This window comes from Amborella trichopoda, chromosome 2 (genome assembly GCF_054954075.1).
Source record: "Amborella trichopoda isolate Santa Cruz 75 chromosome 2, AtrichopodaSantaCruz75HAP2 v2.0, whole genome shotgun sequence".
In the NCBI taxonomy this organism is placed as follows: Eukaryota; Viridiplantae; Streptophyta; class Magnoliopsida; order Amborellales; family Amborellaceae; genus Amborella; species Amborella trichopoda.
This window is the reverse complement of record NC_142337.1, coordinates 12,171,469-12,193,286: the sequence shown is the minus strand read 5'-3', so window position 1 is coordinate 12,193,286 and position 21,818 is coordinate 12,171,469. Positions and strand designations below refer to the sequence as shown.

At 34.8% G+C, this 21,818-nt stretch overlaps 2 protein-coding genes across 2 annotated transcripts; both read left to right on the top strand.

Annotated features, from left to right (window-relative positions):
- Nucleotides 1-13,956: 13,956 nt before the first annotated feature.
- On the top strand, nucleotides 13,957-17,285 carry LOC18448032 (zinc finger MYND domain protein). Its single transcript, XM_006858110.4, has one exon. The coding sequence runs from the start codon at nucleotides 15,095-15,097 to the stop codon at nucleotides 17,015-17,017; it is 1,923 nt and encodes a 640-aa protein (XP_006858172.1). The 5' UTR covers nucleotides 13,957-15,094; the 3' UTR covers nucleotides 17,018-17,285.
- Nucleotides 17,286-20,688: 3,403 nt separating this feature from the next.
- Nucleotides 20,689-21,399, top strand: LOC18448031 (HSP20-like chaperones superfamily protein). Its single transcript, XM_006858109.4, has 2 exons — nucleotides 20,689-20,898; nucleotides 21,032-21,399. The coding sequence occupies exons 1-2, from the start codon at nucleotides 20,748-20,750 to the stop codon at nucleotides 21,334-21,336; spliced, it is 456 nt and encodes a 151-aa protein (XP_006858171.1). The 5' UTR covers nucleotides 20,689-20,747; the 3' UTR covers nucleotides 21,337-21,399.
- Nucleotides 21,400-21,818: the final 419 nt, after the last annotated feature.

Below are 21,818 nucleotides of genomic sequence, written 5' to 3'. Positions count from 1 at the left end.
ATAAAGGCATAGTAAAAGAATGTCTAAAAGGGTTATGATTGTTGGCAACAGCGGTACATTAAGATGTGTACTTTTTGGTCTATTCAACCATCATCAAGAAAGTAAAAACAATGTGATAGTAAAAAGTTGGAGTTTTACCCTCGTATTATATGTTGTCCAAAGATTTTGTGCTCCCAAGTGAGAACACTATTTATTTACTCCCTCAGGAAAAACCCAATCTAAGACCATTTTTAGGACCCCAAACATCGGGGACATAGCCTCTTTAACCAATATGCTATAGTCAATTATTTTGTAAACCGCATTCCTTATGGGTTTATAGAAAATAATGCGTCAAGATTAAATAAAAACCATCCAATTTCTCAAACGTGAGATCCAAGTGTTTGAAAATTCTAAATTCAAATTCTTTTCTTGAAAAAATACAACCATTTAGTGATTTTTATGTGGTTATCAAAATTTCATAAAAATATCTTTCCAAGTTGGTGTTTTGCCTGAGGGAATAAGTGTATACTATGCTGCAGCAGGAGCATAGTATATGCACTTATAGGCCAATTAGTTACTTACGGCACCTACGTTGTGCGTTTGATTAACGGCTTAGATCCGAGGGTATGGTTTGTATAAGGCTGATGTTCTAAACCATCCAAGTAAAGTGCACCTTCAAATATTGTTTAGAGAAATGTGGTTTCAATACTGGAAATCTTTGTGAAAGCCTTAAAATATATTTTAATATTTAATCATAAAATGTAAAGCTTCAAAAATAGTGTAGATCGAGCATATCTATGAAAACCTGAAAATTTGAAAATTGACCGTCCAAAAATGCATTACAAGATGTACTATTTCAAAAACTTGAAATCCATTTTTTTCTCATGTCCATGCATTTTGAGGTCCGGATGATCAATTTGAATATTTTTTAGCATCAAAACAACCTTTTCTAGTGAAATTTTTGTAGTGCGCCCTAATTTGATTATTTAGAGCCTTGCACTTATATAAACTTTTTCAATGGTGAGGATTTGTTTGTAGAGAATTGCTTTGGCAACTTTAACCTGGGCGGTTTGGGCTTTCGAGGGTATTTAATTTCCTCAAAAGACAAATGCAAACCACCATTGCCTCATGAGCCATGGCTAGAAACAAGATCTAATAGCTAATATGAAACAAGCGGCTTTATTAAAAGTAAAAAAGCCCATTATCTAATCCCATAATTTTAATTTATTGCATCTCAACATGCTCATGCATCTAACCTGCACCACAAAGGAGGGAATACAAGTGCATGCAAAATGTGGACATGATTATGAAACTCCTCACTTCCATATTCAACACTATTTTTCTACTTTGGGTGAGGGTGACAAAATGATGTTAAAAAAATAGATTTTAAAAAAGAAAAAAAGTTTATATAAATGCGACTCTCTAAACAATCAAATTAGAGTGCACCTCAAAAATTTTACTAGAAGAGGTTGTTTTGATGCTCAAATATCTTCAAATTGATCATCTCAACATCACGATGCATGAACATGAGAAAAAATTGGATTTCAAGTTTTGGAAATAGCGCATCTTGTAATGCATTTTTGGACTATCAATTTTCAAGTTTTTATAGATCTACTCAAGCTACACTATTTATTAAGCTTGAAATTTTTAACTAGAGATGAAAATATATTTTAAGGGTATCACAAAAGTTTCTAGTATTGAAACCACATTTCTCGAAACTATTTGGAGGTGTGTTTTACTTTGATTGTGGCTCTATATAAACTGCACCATTTAAAAAATCAACTTGTGACTGGAGGTATTTTTCAAATAATATAAAATAGATGAAAAATATAAAAATAAGTATTTATGACCAAAACACTTTCTAATCTTTAGCAAAAAGATAGAAAGCATAAGAAATATATCCCAAATAAATTCTTTATTAATTTTAATTATCTTTAATATTTTCATTTTTTTATTTTTATTTTGTAATTCAATGAAGATGACAAGCCCCTAGAGCACGAGTGGTACCACCACCACGACCCCAACTCCATTCTCATCTTTAATATCCTTAAATTGAACACCTAAATGGGACGCCTTGAGTTTGGCGAGGGCCCGAGCCGACTAACTCGGCGGATTAGAAACAATTTTGCGAACAAATGAAAAGGCAAAGTTAAAGTAAACCGGGCATTAAAAATGCCGGGCACCGCAGCAATAAAGTCACATTCTTATTCAAGTGTAAGCCTAAGGAAAGTTACGTCAACTTTTCAAAATATAGGATTTCTCAACCGGTGAGGTTCATATAAGGTGCCGATCTTATACTATACAAGTGAGGCACGCCTCTAAATTTGTCGGAAGATGCAGCTCTAGCTCTAGTATCAGAAACAACCTTCCAATGGCTTGAAATCCATGTTCAACCTTCATTATATAATTTAAAATTCTAAAAAAAGTACAGATTGAGTATATCTAGAAACATTTCAAAATCTTGAAAGTAGACGGTTCAAAAAAGTTGTTACAAGATGAATTATTTTTAGGACTTGAAATTATTTTTCTTCATTATGCCATAAATCTTGAGATTGTGATGATCAATTGAAAGGTTTATCAAATTTTAAATACTATCTTTTACTTAATTTTGACGTGCACCTTATTTCTACGGTATGAGATTGCTAAGATACATAAACTTTTTCCTTTCATAATATCTCCTATAGAATAGACAGTTTTGGACTATTCTAGAACGATTAAGGAAGTTCCTGTCCAACTTGGTTTGTTTATAGGGCAGACATTAAGTTTCGAATCATTGTTCATTCTGTGCAGAAGTTTTAAACTTAATGGGTTGATTTTTTATAAATAAAGTACCGTAAAAAAAAAAAACATAGGCAAGAAGCAAGAAAAATAAAGCAGAAAAAAAATAACAGAAAAAAATACCACAAATCATGTAAATCGTCACAAATCCATGGGTGAAAACGACCGATGTTTTTCCATTAATCAATGAGAAAAAATTACTAGAGACTCATACCTAATAAACCAGATAAGAAATCCAATCTCCCCTAATGCCTCCTCCCCTAATACCTCATCTCTACAGTTTTCTCCCTCTACAAAAAAATACAAAATATAAATAAAGAAAAAACCCTATAAAATGGTGGCTAACTTTTTCCTACTATTAGGGAATCTGTTACTATTTATAAAAAAAAAAAAAAGATGGTTAATTTAATAGGACATTACCCCACAAAATCAACTCCTAACCAATAGGAAATTGGGTTAATAGCAATTCCAAAGAAATAGGAAAACAATACCTTAATATTTAGGATTAAAGACGATTATCAACAAATATCTGTGTACCCTCTTTAGAGAGAATGAGACTTGGATGAGAGAGAGATGTGAGAGTTGGTTGAGAGAGTGATGTGAGAGGATATATGGAGAGAAAATTAAGGAGGAAGAGATTGTTAGAAGATAGAAAATCTCAAAATATAATTTTCATGGTTGTTATTAATAGACAATTTTTTTTAATATTTTCTATTAATATCTGAGAGAGACTTCCTAAAAATATTGGTGTAGAGATATATGAAGAAAGGCAAGAGAAATACTAAATTTCAGAGAGAGGCTCCGTTCCCTTTTCGTATCCTCGATAAAAATAAAATAAAATAGAAAAAAAAAGGAGGTATATTCATGCCATGTACTTCCTAAAAATATTGCACACAATAGTCTTAGAGAGGCATGAATCATAGGTGTATATCTTAAATATTGCATGTATATTGCATGAAATACTGTACATTTTCAAAATGTATCATCTCTCTATCTCTTTATAAAATTATTAGAAAGAGGTTTCGAGAATCTCTCTTTCTCAAGACATTCTCCAAAGTATATTGTAAAACAAAAAAGAAAACTGTTGTTAAAGAGCAAGAAGAACAAGCATTAGTTGGTCTTTGCAAATGTACGGTTGATGCATAATTCTCTCCAAAGAGATCATAATGAGGTACAATTGAAGATTATTTTGTGTCGATTAAAGGTTTGTGGAGTCCATCTCTTTCACACTCTCTCCCTCTATAAAAGTTGCTTTTAAGTTTATTTAAAAACCCTTTTTGGATGCATTGGTGTATCTTCATTCACTTTTTAAATAGAAACTACTACCACTAGATTGGGTATAAAGAATTTTAAAAAAAATTTGTATTTGAAATGCTTCTTAAGTTTTACCTCTTACACTTTTCCCATTTTAAATAATTCCTAAAATTGGAAAATAGTTTTTGTCAAAATATTCATTCTAGAGCAATTATGACCAATTTTCACCTCTCATAACCAGATTTTAAATGTTTCATTTAAATTAAGTTGACTTCTCTAAAAAAAGGAGTCATGTTATTTGTCGTTAGAATAAAAAAGGCATGTAATTATAAAAATTAGTTATTGTTGCATTTTAATGATTTTTATGTCAATGTAGCAGTATACCATACTTATTTTAAGAGGCATTATTGAAATAATTTCACATCTTTATTTTTATTCAGATCTCTCTGTGTAAATGTGTGTGCGAACAACTATTATGTTTCCTCTTAATATCAATAGTAGTTTTATTTATATGTATTCCATTTTATAGTTATCATAATTACATTTTTTAATTTATTCAAGGTGCAATATTATATCTATTATATTATGCATGGCAGACGTTTTAATGGCACCTGCAGCGCATGTGCATGATACTAGTTACTATACATAACACTAAATCACTCCCTATTGTTATTTTGTATAATTCATGACTATGACTTGATTTGAGCTTGATCCAAGTCAAATCTGGCTCTAACTTAGACCCAATTGGGCAGACCTGGGTTAGGTCGATCCTAATCTTGACCTAACCCATTTCCTGCCATATGACTGGTGCATCAAATGCATCCTTGGCTATTGAGCATAGTCATTTGCACCTACACCAACTCATTGCCCCTCAATCCCTCACTAAGCATTTCATTCTTCTAAATTTATTGGCATTATGAGCCCATTGATTTAATAATTTCATAGTTAGTTACCTAGTTGTATTTTTAATAAGAGTAACGATACAATAAGACCCTCCCACACTCATGTGTGTAGGATTCAAAGGATCACCATTAAATTTGACACAGATATTTAGAAAAGTTATTACATGGGTGTGAGACTTGACTTTTCTAAATATCTGTGTCAAATTTAATGATGATCCTTTGAGATTTACACATATAAATCTGAGAGGGTCTTATAGGATCATTACTCTTTTAATAATTTCATAGTTAGTTGCTTGGTTGTATAGAAACTATGGACACTCATGAATATTTTAAGCACAATTAATGTGCATGCGCGCCTCTTCTAGATGCCAATGTACACCTACGATCATGACAACAAATTTTTTTTTTTTTTGAAAACTTTGCCTATGCATCAACGTGTGGGCTGTTTTGACAAATGTCATTGGATAGCTAACAATCAGATTAATGTATTAATGCGTATAGTAGTTAAATGACAATAATAGCAACTAAAACAATATTAAAAATGTATGGTTTATATAAGGGTGAGGCTCTAAGCAATCAAAGTAAGGTGCACTTTAAAAAAGTATCGAAGATAGTTGTTTCAGTATTACAAATATTTGGAATAGCTTGAAAATCTATTTTCATATCTAATTATAAAATTTAAAAGCTTTAAAAATATCATTTGAAAAATCTTGAAAATTGACGGTCTAAAAAATACATTACAAGATGCATTAATTCTAAGAGTTAAAATCCATTTTTTCTCATCTCGATATATCTTGACGTCAAGGTGATCAATTTCAAAATATTTGAACATCGAAACCACCTTTTCTAATGAGTTTTTGATGTGCACTTTAATTTGATTGTTTAAAGCCTCACTCTTATATAATTTTGTTTCATATTAAAATGGTGTTTAGGAGGAATGTCAACTCCTTGGTATCCACACTACGTGCCAATTGGCACCATGCTGTCGACGCAACACCCTTCTATACTGTCAATGGCGGATTCCACTAGTCGGTGGGCAACAATTTTATATTAACTCAAATCATTAGAGATAACAAAAAGGTTAACCCAAAAAAAAAAAACATTAAAAAGAATGAATGCCGGTTAAGACCTTTCTCTAACAAATAGATAAATTAGGGGTGGCAAAGGGCCGGCCTGCCCCTGGCCCTAACCCTGCCGGCCCTCGCCTAGGCCCAGCTCTGGCCATATGTCGGCCGAGCCGGACCAATCCATATAAAATTGAGAATAGAACAAAAGAAAAAACAAATAAAAGGGAACGTGGTAACCTGACCCAGCCCTCGTACGATCCTCCCCTCAGGCATGTCTGCCCGGCCCTCAGGCCATATTTCATGGGGATCGGGATGGCTGGGCCGGCGGCCCATTGACACCCTTAAAACTGATAAAGGAAAAATACATCATCTGCAATCATTTGTAGGGTGGGAATGGACCGGGATCCATGAACTATATTTTTGTTTTCCTTTTATGAAATTAGAAAACGAAAATGGAAAAAAAAAAATCTAATTGCACAACCGAAATATGGCCCAGGCTCTAGTTTTTTAGGATCAGCATGGCTGGACCGGGCCAATCGGCCCATTGACATCCTTGAAACTGATAAAGGAAGAATACATCATCTGCAATCATTTGTTGGGTGGGACTGGATTAGGATCCAAGGGGATGGCTGGACCGGGCCAATCGGCCCATTGACATCCTTGAAACTGATAAAGGAAGAATACATCATCTGCAATCATTTGTTGGGTGGGAATGGATTAGGATCCAAGGGCAAGGCCTGGGCCTGAAGCATTATTTTTGTTTTCCTTTTATGAAATTAGAAAACAGAAAAAAAAAAGAAAAAAAATCTAATTGCACAACCCTACATTGTCCCACTAACAAGATCGGGCCGGCAACCGAGCTCAAGAGTCAAACAGGCTCTGGGCCAAGTAGGGGGAGGCCATGCCCCATCCCTGGCCCAGTCCAAGCCTTACTCCTTTGCCACCATTAACACATCCTACTACATAAACACAAGTTTGCCTCAAGAAGGTCCTTCAAAGTGCCCTTTCCTTCCTTCTGTCAAATGGGGAAGGCATATGCTTATTACAAGCTACCAGCCTTCCATGAAGACCCTGAAGAGCAAAACCATAGGCTTGCTCTCTATTTGATTGCAAAGACACTTGAAAAATCAGACAAGCCAAGAAGGAGGCCATCTTTGTTGAGATTGAGACTCTGCAAATTGAGAATTCGACTCAGAAAACACATCCGAAAACTGAAGAAAAGAATTCAAATGGGTTTGTCATTTATAAACTCTGATGTGTGCAAGCAAATCCATGGACAATTGAAGTTTTTTGAAAAGTTTGTTTTGTAGTAGACAAGCAATGGTTAGTCTGCCACCCCCTTATCCTGTTTCAAGAGCACAATAACATTTTCTCTGTAATGCTTCACATCTCAGCTACCATGGCGAGTTTGTGTTTCGCAGGCTGTGTAATTTTCATTGTCTTTTAGTCATATTTTCATAGAGCAATGGAGTAGGATCGTCTAAACCCTTCATTACTCTGTAAAAACAGGTATTTATCAGTGTTTCTATGCAGTATTGTGTTTGTGTCGATAGTTATTGTGATCGGAATTTACCAGAACTTAATTGCACTTAGAGAGAATAACAAAATGCTGTATTATTTATTCCGAGTAATGAAAATTTCATGGAATTTTTATGTATTTACATAAATCCATGTGCGAGGGGATGAAAATTATGGTGAAGTTTTCAGTTACAGCATTTGAGGACTTGGACTAACAAGCAGTGGATTTTCTTCAAAATTGCATCTTGCATCTTATGCATGATCAACGTTTAGAAACTGAGCCTTCAATTCGGCCCTTGCTGAGGCGAGCACTCGGGTAAAATTCAAAAGTTAATTAAAAAAAAAATGTAAAGATCATAAATTTATGATGAATTGTGGAATCAATGTATGAATTTTGTGTGTAATTTTGGATGTTTTGACAATGATTTTGTGAGTTCTTCTTGTCATATGCCATATTTTTTATATTTTTTTCTTTTTTTGGATTTTTTGAAATATCTCCAACTGTAAATCAATCTTTCCTAAATCCATGTTTTACATATATATTTTCAGTTTATTTGGAACTTTTTTTATTGTTTTCGGATTAGTTTCATCTTTGCTTTTTTTTCTTTTTTAACTTTTTGATCTTTTAGGGCTTTTAGATTGCAGGAGATTAAGACAAGCCCTGGGTGCTTACTCAGAGTGAACATATTAAATTATCAATAATTTTTTCTTTTTAAATTATCTAAATTGTTTAAAATAATAAAGATTTTTATAAAAATAAGAGAAAGAAAGCATTACAAAAGTTACCTTATCCTATCCCCATAGGGGTGTTTTTGATAAAAAGAAAAACTAGCCAGAGCAATATGGGAAAGAGAAATTGGATAATTAAGGTTCTAATTATAGGGAAAGGTTTCTATACTTCTCCTACAACATAGAAGATCTATGCTTCCCTTACCATCCAGCCGTCCAATTTTGATCAAGAGAGTCACCGTTTGATCTTAGATCCGACATCTCAAAATTTTTAGTTTCTTTTATACAAATTGTATGAATATGAAATTTGGTACATATCATCTTCTCATTGGAGCGCACCTATAAAAAATATTTAAAATAATTTTTCAATAAAATATAATGACCAAAATACCTTTTAAATCTTTCAAAGGTATTTTGGTTATTTTATTTTATTGAAAATATTTTTTTAATATTTTTCACTAGTACAGTTTAATAGAGGATTGAATGTCCAAAATTTGGCATCCAAATAGTTCATAGAAACAATATTAAAAATAAAATAGTACAGAGATGTGACATTGTGATTGGAGCAATCGTAACCCTCTATTCAGAATGAACGGTTTTATGCTATAAGGGAAGTATAGAAAGCTTGCCCCTAATTATATCGGGTTTGGTTTTATGTGGGAATATAAAGCAAAATATAAATAAAGAGAGAGTTTTGTTTTATTGTTTGGGTAAATAAGTGGAGAGAGGGCCCCTACCCTTAGTAGGCCTAGGAGGTAGCATTGCAATTTTTTAGGCGCTAACCAATTAAGTCTGGGCTCTTTTTCCAGTAAAAAAAGAGGTTGAGGTGCTTCATTTCTCACTTAGTTTGATACTCTCCAGGCTCTTTTTCCAGAAAAAAAAGAGGTTGAGGTGCTTTATTTCTCACTTAGTTTTGATATTCTCCAACGACCTTTCGAAATAAGGTATTAACTTTTGTTTCTTTTTTTTGTTTGACAAAAAATTAGGAAATAAGGTATTCAATGCTATTTTGATAAAGTGAACTAGGGAAATTGATCACGACGCATGGATAAACGTATATTTATTAAGTTTTCTTTATTATTTGATTGTCAATGGGCTAAAGAATAAGGAAAAAGTTTATATTGAGCCAAGGCTCTAAACAACCAAATTAGAGCTCACATAAAAAATCTCACTAAAAAGGTTTGTTTTGATGCCCAAAAATCATCAAATTGATCATCTCAGCACCAAGATGCATAGACATGAGAAAATTTTCAAAATTTGAAAATAATGCATCTTGTAATATATTTTTTGACCGTCAATTTTCAAGATTTCATAGATCTGCTCGATTTACACTGTGTTTGAAGCTTTAAATTTTATAATTAAATATAAAAATATATTTTAAGGCTACCACAAAGATTTATAGCATCGAAGCCACATTTCTCGATACTATTTGAATGTGTGCTTTACTTTGGTGGTTTAGAGCCTTGGCTCTATACAAACCTCACCCATTTGTAAATCACATAGAAGTTCTTTATTAATCAATTGCCGAACCACAAAGTGGTATGCAAATTACATGAAATTAAAAATCAACCGTAACACTAAGATTTAAACCACGGGGTGATTGATGAAGTCCGCTAAGCAATAATAAAAAAATTACCATATTTCTTCTTTGGGTTCTTTTTAATTTCATGTAATTTGCATACCTCTTTGTGGTTCGGTAATTGATTAATAAGGTACTTCTCTGTGATTTACAAATAGACTTGAAAGCACAAGTTCCCAATAATATAAATATTCCTTAATTTAGAAAGTAGGAAATGAAGTGATTCAATAAAATTTTGAGAATTTATTAATCCTTATTTATTTGCATGAAAGGATAAATTCATTTTCATATCCCTTAATTTATACTTATGTATGTTTTAGACAATAATAATAATACAAATACTGCCAACTTTAAGAAAACTAAGAAGCTAGCTTGGTCCTATATATGTACAAAAACCTTAATTAATTTGGATCCTTTGGATCTATACACCTGACATATCTTTTAATTTACAAGAGAATTTTTATAAATAAAAATTTCAAATAAATTTTTTATAAGGTCATTTAAATGATTTTTAACCCAAAAAATTAAAAAAAGTAGTTCTATTTATGCTATATATGCACATAAACCTTATTTCAATGGACTCTATGACATCCGATAATTTGGAAGACATAAATTTGGGTGATGAAGCTGACCCTAAACTTACTTTTATCTCAGCTATTATGTCTCCTGAAGAGGAGTACACTGAATTCTTGCGAGCCAATCAGGATGTCTTTGCCTAACATTATTAGGAGATGCTCGATCTTGACCGTCAAGTCGAAGTTCACAGGTTGGCGATTGACCCATCCTTTAAACCTGTCAAACATAAATCAAGGAGGTTCCGAGTCGACTTGTAAATCCAGATCAAAGCAGAAGCGAATAAACTAGAGACAACAAATTTCATAAAAAAAGTCAAATACCGAAATGGCTAGCTAATGTTGTGCCAGTCAAGAAGAAGAATGGTTAGATCATGGCATGTATTGACTTCTGTGACTTGAAGGCAGCTTGTCCTAAAGATGACTTCCCACTACCCTTCACCGAATTATTGATAGACTCGACGGCCAGTTGTTAGGCCATCTCTTTTATAGATGATTATTCGAGGTATAACCAATAAGGATGGCACCAGAAGATGAAGAGTATTGTCTTCCTGACTCCCAAAAGGTTTTCCTGTTATACGGTGATGCCCTTCAGTCTCAAAAATGTCGGGGCCACCTATCAAGGGGCTATGACCACTGCCTTCGAAGATATGTTGCATGAAGAAGTGGAATGTTACGTAGATGATCTCGTAGTAAAGTCCAATGAAAGGAGCAATCATATACAAAATCTTGAGAAAATATTTGAAAGACTTTGTCTTCATCAACTCAAAATGAATCCTGTGAAGTATTCCTTTGGAGTGTAATCAGGATAGTTCTTGGGATTCATTGTCAGTTATCGAGGCTTGGAGATTGAACCTGTCCAAATTAAAGTTATTTAAGAGATATCATCTTTGAGAAATTTACGAGAGCTCAGATCTCTTTAAGGCATGCTTGCCTATATCCGGAGATTCATTTCAAACCTTTTAGGACGGTGTAAACCCTTCTCCCGTCTATTAAAAAAAGATGTGACTTTCGAATGGGACGAAGCATGTCAGATAGCTTTTGAAGAAATCAATAATTATTTGTTGAAACCTCATGTTCTCTCTGCACCAAATCCAGGGAAACCTCTCATTTTATCCTTGATTGCATTAGATGAGTCACTCGGGACCTTGCTAGCGCAAAATAATGATGAAAGAAAGGAGACGGCTCTATACTATCTAAATTGAATAATGCAAGGAGTTGAGGAGAACTGCTCTCCCATTGAAAAGATATGCTTATCTTTGATATTTGCAGTACAAAAACTCAAACACTATTTACTTGCACACCTAGTTCAGCACATCTCTTGATCATACCCTATTTTCTCTTGTTGCGCCATTGTCTATCAGTCGACTTGCGAAATGGTCATTATTTTTCATGGAGTTTGACATCACATATGTGCCACAAAAAGCTGTTAAAAGTCAAACCTTGCAAATTTCTTGGCTGCACACACTCTCTCAGGTAATTCTCTCTTATATGACAATTTACTAGATGAAGAAGTATTTCATACTGAAGCTTCATATGATTGGACGATGCTATTCCTACCCCGAGTAAGGCACCTTATTGCCACTTAACTATCAGCAAAGAATCTCCTTACCTTTTTTCACTAGGAATCTTATAAGCAATCTATTACGATTTGTGTCGGGATACTCTATCTAATAGGATAAAAAATGATTATTTTATTTACAACAAAATCAGGTAAATCAAAAAGACCATGATTTTATGTTGATGATCGAAAAACAGACAGACAACGGTTTGGTACAAGTAATATAAATTAGGGGGCTGGTCTAATAAGGATGAGGACCTTAAATTTTCTCTTAAATCGTCCCAGGCCTTGGTAAAAGATGTGGGTTATGTTAAGTAGGCAGTCAGCATAAAACTTTGTCATATTTTATCATGAATCTTTAACCAATTATGCATATATAACCCTAAATAATTGATGAGTAAGATTGAGGTAGTTGATTCCAAATCATGCGAATAAAGCTTAGGATGATAAATATAAATTAGGGGCAGGTATTTTGTTAGAAATTAAACTTTTCAACGGAAAAGGTTGTTTCTTTTATAAAATTGGTACATGTGGTTCTTCGGTAGGGGAAGAGCATATGTAGTGTGTTCCCACAGGAGCAAACTATACACTTACTCATAGTTAAGCACCTACTTAGGGTGTTTTGTCAATCTAGAATTTTAATATCACTAGTCACCAAACAAGTATTTTATTGAAAAGTGGATTTTCAGATTATAAAAACCTTTGGATCTAACCGTCCAACTCCGTTCAAACTTGGGATCCCTCTTGGTCTTTAAGCACATGCTTTCTTTTTGTTCTTTTTTAAGGAAAATTGTTTCATGCGGGCTCCGGACCGCATTTCTACAACTTGAAGTCCAAAGGTATAAAACATCCATTATAAAGATAGATGCAAATAGGTGGTCCATCTAACAACAATTAAAATTAATAGTCCAAATATTTTCTTAATAAAATTATTATTTTTAATTTTTAAAATTTATTTATTTTTTTATATTCATGATCTCCATGTTAGAGATTACATGTCCTTAAAAATAAAGTCTCAAAATCTATCTCAAAATAAATTTTTAGGAGATGACTCATTTCTACATAGACTCCTAGAAACCGTTTCCCTTTTTTTAATTGATCCAAACGTTGAGTTTACCTCCCCTAGATGAGCGTACTGTCCTTTGATCATAACAATGTCCCTTCCACATACCCATAAATAATCAAGCCAAATGATTTTCTCTTATTTCAAATTTTTGAGAGAGGCAATTTTTTGAGTGAGAAACTATCTCATTAGGTTTTTTTAGAGAGAAACTATATCAAATTTCAAGTTTAAAGAAAGAAACTATCACAATATTTTTAGAGAGAGAAACTATAGCAAAATTTTTAGAGAGAAACCATATCAAATTTAAATTTTTAGAGAGAAAATATATCAAATTTCAAAAAATTTACATGGGTGTATTTCAGTTCTAAAAATATTACTCTCTTACTAGGCAGGTGGATGCAAAAAATAAATTGTATCAAGATTAGTGGTGTCGTTTGAAAAGTACTTCAGAAGCATTTGCCAAGAAATTTTGGTCCGGAGTGTTCCAATCACTTTTTTAAAAGATAATATGATTATATAGGATATATATCACCTGGAAAATCTAACTATCATTTCATCACCATCCATCTAATGAATGAACCGTGATGAATCTCATGACCATATGCATCCAATTCTCGTATGGACAATAGTACACTTTTAGTTGGAAATGAAAAAGTTTATATAAGTGCGAGGCGCTAAACAAACAAAATAAGGCGGACGTCAAAATTTCATTAGATCAGGTTGTTTTGATACCCAAAAATCCTTAAATTGATCATCTCGAGACGAGAAAAAAATGAATTTCAAGTTTTGAAAATAATTCTTTTTATATTATATTTTTAGACCTTGAAAATCCAATTTTCAAGATTATTAAATTTTCATAGATTTACTCAATATGCACTACTTTTTAAGCTTTAATTTTTATAATTAAAGATGAAAATATAATTTAGCGCTATCACAAAAATTTCGATTACCACATCTCTCGACATTATTTGAAAGTGCGTTTTACTTTGGTTGTTTAGAGCCTCAGCCTTATACAAACCGCACCCTAATAAAAAAAGGTCTCGGTCTACCGGTATTTTTCACTCTACAAAAGTAATAAACCCCGTCACTCTCTCGTTTCTACTGAAAATCAAAACCTTTGCTTCATCCATGGCGGTTTATTCTCCACAGTAAAAGCTCCAAAGCCTCCCTCTCTATCTCGCATCCAGTTTTTATGACACATTTGACTCAGATCTGGTAGTTAGGCTATCACTTGTTGTTGATTAGTTATATTTTCAGTTCGATTATTTGATCTATAAATTGTTAATTGAAGGACTCCATGAACTCTGTGTTCCTTTTTGAAATTGAGGATATACTTACTTGGAAAATGAAGAACTTGTTCTGGATAATGCATTAGTGGATATAATTAGTCATTTTGTGCTGGATTTGGAGTTATTGTTTCAGATCAGTAGCTTCAATCTGTCGATCCGCCTTTGCAGTTAAAAGGATCTTATGCTTCTCGTGTATATAGACTTTGGATTTCAGTGGTGCATATTTTATGATTTTAAATGCATTTATATTGCTGGCTGTTTATGATACGAATTGCTTAGTTTTGGAGATGATTTAAGTATTTCGGAGGGGAACGAATAACCAGGTTGAGGAACTCATTGAGGTTTCAAGAAACTTTTTGAAATTAAAGTGAAAGAGATCATGGAATGAATGAAGATCTACTGTTTGTCTCTATACTTTGGGAATTTTGATCAGAATTCTTGTATTTTTTAGGATTTATTGGAAAAATTGAGTTTGTGAAACTTTCCATCAAAGACCAATAAGGATTCACATGTATTTCAGGAATTCCCCAAAGAAAAAAGAAGTTTCTTGAAAGGAATTCAAAGAGGTGTTGATTTACATGCTGATTGAGATGTTTGCTGCTGTTTTGGTGTTTTTGACACGATATTGCAGAAAACCGTGGTCATTAGTAGGCCAAAAGCATTTGGAGATGCTTTAAGGTTCCTCAAGTTCCAATGCCCGTAAAGAAGCAAAACAAATAAGTGATCTAGAATTTGCAGTACGTTCAAAGAGTCATTAGAAATACTAGAGCATTTCATTTGGAAAGACAAGTGTATTTTGTTCAATGGATCTGCACTTGAAAGACCTCTTTACAAGGTTTCAAGAACAGTTTGGATCTGGACCAGGCCTCGGTCCTGGTTCAGGAGCCTGTCTTCTCAAGATAGAAGGGATCAACCCTAGCTTCATAAAGTCTCTTTACAGAGCAGCTGCTGCTCTATACAGAACGGACCCATGGAAAAGACTGAGACCTGGTCATCTATTCAGCATCAGAGTGGGCAAGGATTTAGATTGGTCAAGTAGAAAGCAGCTGTTTCCCTATGTTCAGTTCACAGGTGGCGATGGTGGAGACGTTGGCTTTAACATGTTCAGGACTGAGCAAGATGCCCTAAAAATGACTGGGTCAAGAGAAACCAATCGAGTCCCCAACATTGAAACTCTCAGAGTAACATTCGGTCTCGACTCTTTTATGTTTCCTGTAAATAAGAGGATGATAAGGTCTTTATCCTTAGAATCTTCAGGGCCTGATAGGTTTCCTATGATGGAGGTTGCTCGCTGCACCCATCTGGGCATGCTTGAATTCAGAAACCCGAGCCTCGAGGAGCTTAGGTTTTTATATGCACTTATGAAGGCCATTGCTTTGGTTCATCCTTTGCTACAACAGGCGAAGGCACCTGCTCCAAAGCGCACAAGGTTAACCATTTTCGACACCCTAATTGAGACAGTGGATGTTCAGTGGCCTGTTGAGATGCAGAAAGGTTGGGACTTAGTTGCAGTCACAGTATCGCACCCACCTAATCAAGCCTACAGTGAGAAACCCAAGTCTAATTCAATCCCAACCAAGATTATTGAATCCCCCACAAGCCTCATTGAGCAACCAAAAGAGGAGGATTCAATGAATTCAATAGAGCATTTCACTGGTTTTTATGCATCAAGGAGGTGCTCTATGTGTGAGAAAGAGGTTCAAGGGGAGCAATCGCTTCTTTGTGGGAGATGTAGGGCGGTTATATATTGTGGCGCCATTTGTCAAAGGCAACATTGGAAAGAGACCCACAAAAGCATTTGTGGGCTTTACAAGGCAATGATGGAGAGAGAGGAAGAGCTCGAAACAAAGGTATTCACTTTTCCGTGTTACCTCGAAAACCCTTGTAAATGGCTTGAATCAGTAGGTCTCCATCAAAAAGGTATGTGGAGAAGGCTCTGCAATTGCTATAACCACTGCCCTTTTGGCATGCTTCCCGCTCTCAACGGAGGGGGAAGCATCAATGAATCATGGGGAATTGCAAACTATCCACCTGATTCCCCATTTATTAACCATAACCAAGAACCATCTCCAAGCCCTCCTATTCTTCTATCCGGTTGGGCTGAGTACTATAATCTTAGGTGTCTCCCATTTTCCAGCCCTGCCTCTGCGCTGCTCACCTTTCCCTTAACCTTACACCACATTATAACAGCCCTAAGCATTGGCTCAAAGAGTCTCTTGCTCAAAGGCAGGGAAGTAGTTATCCACTATGTGGGTCCTGAAGCTGAGCTCGATTTCATGCCTGCCTTCACTGAAATAGGTCACCTACTCAATGGGTCGGGGAGTTTACAAATAACCATGGTCGGGCCAGAGGTGCCTACAAGCTTATCAGGCACCATGTCTGTTATAAACAATAGAGTGAGGGTGAGTCTAGTCAGAGGTTTGTACCAGGAAGAGATGGGTTATCTTCCTTCTCCCCATGTAGTGGTGGCGCTAAATTCAGGGTTAGAGAGCTGCCCAAGTTGGGGAGAAGCTCTTGAAATGATCGAAACAAGGAATTTGCCGGCTTATTTCACAGAGTTTTCTGAGCTCTCTTGCTCAAACGCAAAGCAAGTTCTCCGTGGGGCTGGCCTTCATGTAACCTATCCTGTTACCCCCAACCCATTCCGTTCTCCTGTGAGGATTCAGGGTGCATCGATAAATCTTCCCTCTTTCAGTAATGGATTTGTGTTTGGGGTGAATACGTGAGTTCTCCAAACTCTTTGTAAGTGAAAGGTCAGGATATTCCGGCTCATTACCAATAAAAACAATTGGGCTTCTCTTTTTTTCTCCATTGAAGGTTCTGGTGTAATTTGTAGAATGAAGTTGGAATCGATCGAGTTGTGATGAAATGATGTAGCTGGCAAAGAGTCATATAGAGCTTATATGTTATCTGTTGTTTTCTTAGTGGATAAATGTAATCTTATTTATCAACTATAAAGAGATAAATAATTGTGGTCTTGTTCTTGCTGTCAAAGGGGTTATAAATGTGGTCTTGGTTATTGAAGAATTATTATATTTTAATGCTCAAAAGAGAAATTCCTTTTTGCAGAAATTGGCAAAGAGTTGGCAACAGCTCAAAAAGTTTGGTACATCTTTTAGAATGGGTTTTCTGCCTTAATTATATTTCAGCTTCTTCAAAGGCTTAAGGTTTTACAAACTACAATTGTGTTGCGGCAGCAGAATTAATTACACGTTCATCAATGCTAGGTATTTTTATAGGAGGTCCTATCAAATAGGAATGAGTAAAAGCTGGGAAAAGATAAGAGCTGAGAGAGAGCCCAAAAGGAGATACAGTGACATAGGGGAGTAGAATTTTTGTAAATTTTGTAATTATTGAAAATTTTCTTAGAGCAAACTCAAAATATCATACAAACTTAAAAATATAGACTGCGTATCATCATCGTCAAAGTCTTTTCTCAATTAATTGAGGCCGGCTACGTGAATCTTAATCTATCATTTTGCTCTATTAAAGGTCATACTCTCAGTGAGGTCATAAATCTCTATATCTTATTCTGCTCTATTAAAGGTCATACTTTCAATGAGGTCATAAATCCCCATATCTTTTGTCACTACTTGTAAAAATGTTCTTTTGAGCCTACTTCTTGTTTTTTTTTGTCTGCCACTTGAACTAAGGCTTTATATATTTCAAAAAAACTCATACGGTAAGCCATAGATTTAGCCATAAGACCTAGATTATTGTGAGTAAATCAGCAAATACACAAATAAGTTACATTAGCATTTGAGATCACCATGCCCTAGTGCAAAAATTATTATTTTACAGCCATTAATCAAAAAAATAATCATGGTGTTAATGAAGAGGGTTGAATCGTGATCAAAAGGAACCAGTTTTCAAAAGATTTGGGCATGAAACAAGGAAGAAATTGATAGATTGACCAATAGATTAGGGTTTGTTTTGAAAAACTGTTTTCTCACTACAACCGAGATTTTTTGGGCCAGATGTCTTGATCTCTAGCATTTTATCCAACAAATAAGTATGGGGATCTTGTAGATGGTTGAATCAATAATAAACCGCAATAGATTTCAATGTATTTGAAAGAAAAACAAGAGAGAAATCCATGTTTAGGCGGATTGGTTCAAATTCCGGCTCTTCTTCACCAAAAATTGATGAATAAATCCTCAAATAATAAGTTTTGATCCAAATTGACCCAAGATAAATTGATTTGGATGACAAGAAGGCAACAACATAGGCTTATAAGTGAGAAATCGATCAATATCGTATTACAATCACCAATAATATACACCATGCTGCACACACCAGACTGATGATTTACTCGCCCCGCCCAACATGGCCAGCAGCTTAGAGACAGCCATCCCATCTTTGGTGACTGAAAACTAGTTCCATAAATCACTTAAGATTCTATCCTTTACAACTTCCATATCCAAAACATCACCTTCAAACGTTCTTATGTTTAAAACTGCTGTGCTGCTCTAAAGATCTTTCCAAATCAAAGGTCCACATTTATGCCGTCCCGACGTCTCCAAATGCAGCATAACATGTATACGTTCTCTTGATAACAATAGTTGAATGCCTGCCCATAAGGTTAAAAGCCCACTCGGCTCGCCAGGTGAAAGAAAACACGGTGTAATGCACTGTCCGAAAACACCACAACAAATATTTATAATAATATTTTTTATTATTATTATTATTTTTTTGTTGTAGTCGGATAAAACAGATCCAGCCAATCTACTGTGTAGGACCGCCGATCCATATCGATTTTCAGGACTGGCGATCTGGGTCAACGACATATTTTTTTTAAATATTGATGAAAAGCCTATGGCACAAGTAGATCACCATCAACTTTGGCTTGAAATTGAGTCATTAAGTGTGCAAAAAAAATTTCAAGATTTACGTCACGCCCCAAGATTTGTCGTGATAATCGCGACTTCTTTCCTAGAGATAAAGTGCGCGAGTACTTTTAAGGTAAAAACACCCATACTAATTCTAGATGAGCAGTGATGTTTCCAAATTCATGCATGTGAATATTGTGTACCATTTATCTACCCAAAGGTTAGGGTTGCTATTATCTCCTCAATTACACAAGAAGACAAGGAAAAGAATCATCTTCATTAGAGTCAGAGTCTCCTTTTTTTTTACATCGATTACACGAATCCTCCTTGTCTATCATGTTACTTATCAAGTTTCATTCCCTCACTGCCGTCATATCTCCCCATATCTTTTTTCACTACTTTCAACTGTTTTTCTGGGTATATCTCTTACTTTCTTTTAGCCTTCCACTTGGATTTTAATTGTTGCTTCTTGCAAGAAAACGAATGCATGTTTAGCACAGCGGCTGTCACGCTAGTTGTTGCATCTTGTTTTTGAGTTATAGTTTGTTGGCTTTGACAAGACTTGGCTACGTAGCGGAATGAGTGCTTTAATGTTACACATCAAAACAATTGCTCCTAGCCATAGTAGCGAGTGCGAAGATGTGTAACGTATGCATAACATCAAAAACTTGCCGTTAGTTTGACCTTGCTAGAGTGCTTTCAAAGTTACAATGAGAGTTGGCGGCAAAGGAAGACTCGGCATGAAGGCGAGCTGCCAAAAAGTGTTGTACTGGGTTTGCATTGTACATGACCAGCCTACCTAAATCTATTTTCTCTTATCTTCACCTATTGGAATCAGAGATAAGTTCTTCAAATATATTTATTTCGAATTCTATCAATTCTTGTCTTGTAACTCATCCATCTCAAGATCATCATTACACTCATTTTATAGGTATGTTATTTCTCAACATTCTGCCCTATAAAATAAGGAATTGTTTTAAAATAAACCATTTATCTTTTATACGTAGAGGTCATAATCATTTTTGTTTCCTAAATTTTAAAATGGGTGATTGTAAGAGTGTGATTGAATAGACACAAAGTTCAAAAAAAAAAAAAATTATAACTTTCTGAATCATCGCCATCCAATTTGACAACTAATAAATGAGAAAAATTATAACTTTCATGTATTAAAAATAAATAATAATAATAAAAATAATGATTTTATGAGACCCTCCCACGTTTATATCTGTAGGACCCTAAAAGATCATCATTAAATTTGGCACAGATCTCTAAAAAAGTCAAGTCTCACACTCATGTGGCAACTTTTCTAAAGATCTGTATCAAATTTAATGATGATCTTTTAAAATCCTAAACACATGAGTGTGGAAGGTCTCTTAATATCATTACTCTAATAATAATAATAATAAATAAATAGTATCTTAGTATAAACTCCCCTAAAATAAAGCCAAAACCAGAAGAGGGTTATATCTACTAATCAATGCAAAAGGTAGGGGTACTTTAGTAACAACCCTGTCAAGTGGATCGAGCCCTCTGGTTTTATATAGGTCCGACAAGGAACCCACAAAACCAGACACCCATACCCATCAAGCCCCAACTGTGGTTTTGCCCATCTTGCCCCAAAGCCTCAATGGAATTCTCTGCTATGAACCCCTCTCTGCAATATTTCATGGCCTCTACTTTCCCCCTGGCAAGTTACAGGGTGAGAATGATGACTCCAGAAAACCACGTTGAATGGAGGGAAACTCCCCACGCCCACGTCTTCTCAGCAGATCTCCCAGGTACTTTCTCTCTCTAGGTTTTATTGCACTTTCTCTCTCTAATGTTATTCAATTTGGAAATTTCTCTCACTTTGTTTGATTTCAGTTTCTCTCTCTAATCTTATTCAATTTGGGGAATTCTCTTCTGGGTTAGGAGTGAGAAAGGAGGATATCAGAGTGGAAGTGGAGGACTCTCTCTATCTCATAATCCGAACAGAGAATCAGGCTACTGATGAAATGAGAGAGGAAGAAGGAGGAGAGCGGCCATTAATGAGGAGGAGGAGGTTTATGAGGAAATTCAGATTACCAGAAGGGGTAAACATCACTCAGATTTCAGCTGAATTTCGTGATGGGGTTCTCTCTGTAAACGTTCCTCGGTTGGTGAGTTTGAGAGAGAGATTCAGAGTTGACCCTTCTGATGTACCTGATTGCCATGAGCTTCTTGCCCCTGCAGCCTGAACATTATTTTGCTTGTATTTTATCTTATTTTGTTAAATGTGTGTGATTCTCTTTTCTGTGTTCTCTGATCTGCATTCGGTTTAGTGTATGTTGTTTAGATGATTGGACCATGAATTGTGCTTGAAGCTCTAATCACATTTATTATGGGGGGGGGGGGGAACTGTAAATATCTGTCTTTTTGTATCTCCAGGCCTTTTGGCCCCCATAAAAGATGTATTACAGAAACAACATAGAATATGTATTACATAATCCGATTAATATGTGTACAAGAGGTTATAAGAATGGTATATATATATATATATATAGGCTATTTTAACTGATTTTATAATAGTCAATAAAGACAGTTGTACGACAAAAGCGTCATATCTTACGGTTGTAAAAAGAAAATATTGTGTGTTTTTTATAGAAAATTTAAACAATCAAACTAAAGCGCACTCTAAACTTTGTCATAAGATACAATTTTGGTGTAAAACATGTTTAAA

Excerpts from the sequence above, each read along its gene's own strand:
- LOC18448032 (XM_006858110.4), top strand. The coding sequence starts at position 15,095 with ATGGATCTGCACTTGAAAGACCTCTTTACAAGGTTTCAAGAACAGTTT.
- LOC18448031 (XM_006858109.4), top strand. The coding sequence starts at position 20,748 with ATGGAATTCTCTGCTATGAACCCCTCTCTGCAATATTTCATGGCCTCT. Across the intron at positions 20,899-21,031 it reads CTTCTCAGCAGATCTCCCAG|GAGTGAGAAAGGAGGATATC; the intron begins GTACTTTCTCTC and ends CTTCTGGGTTAG.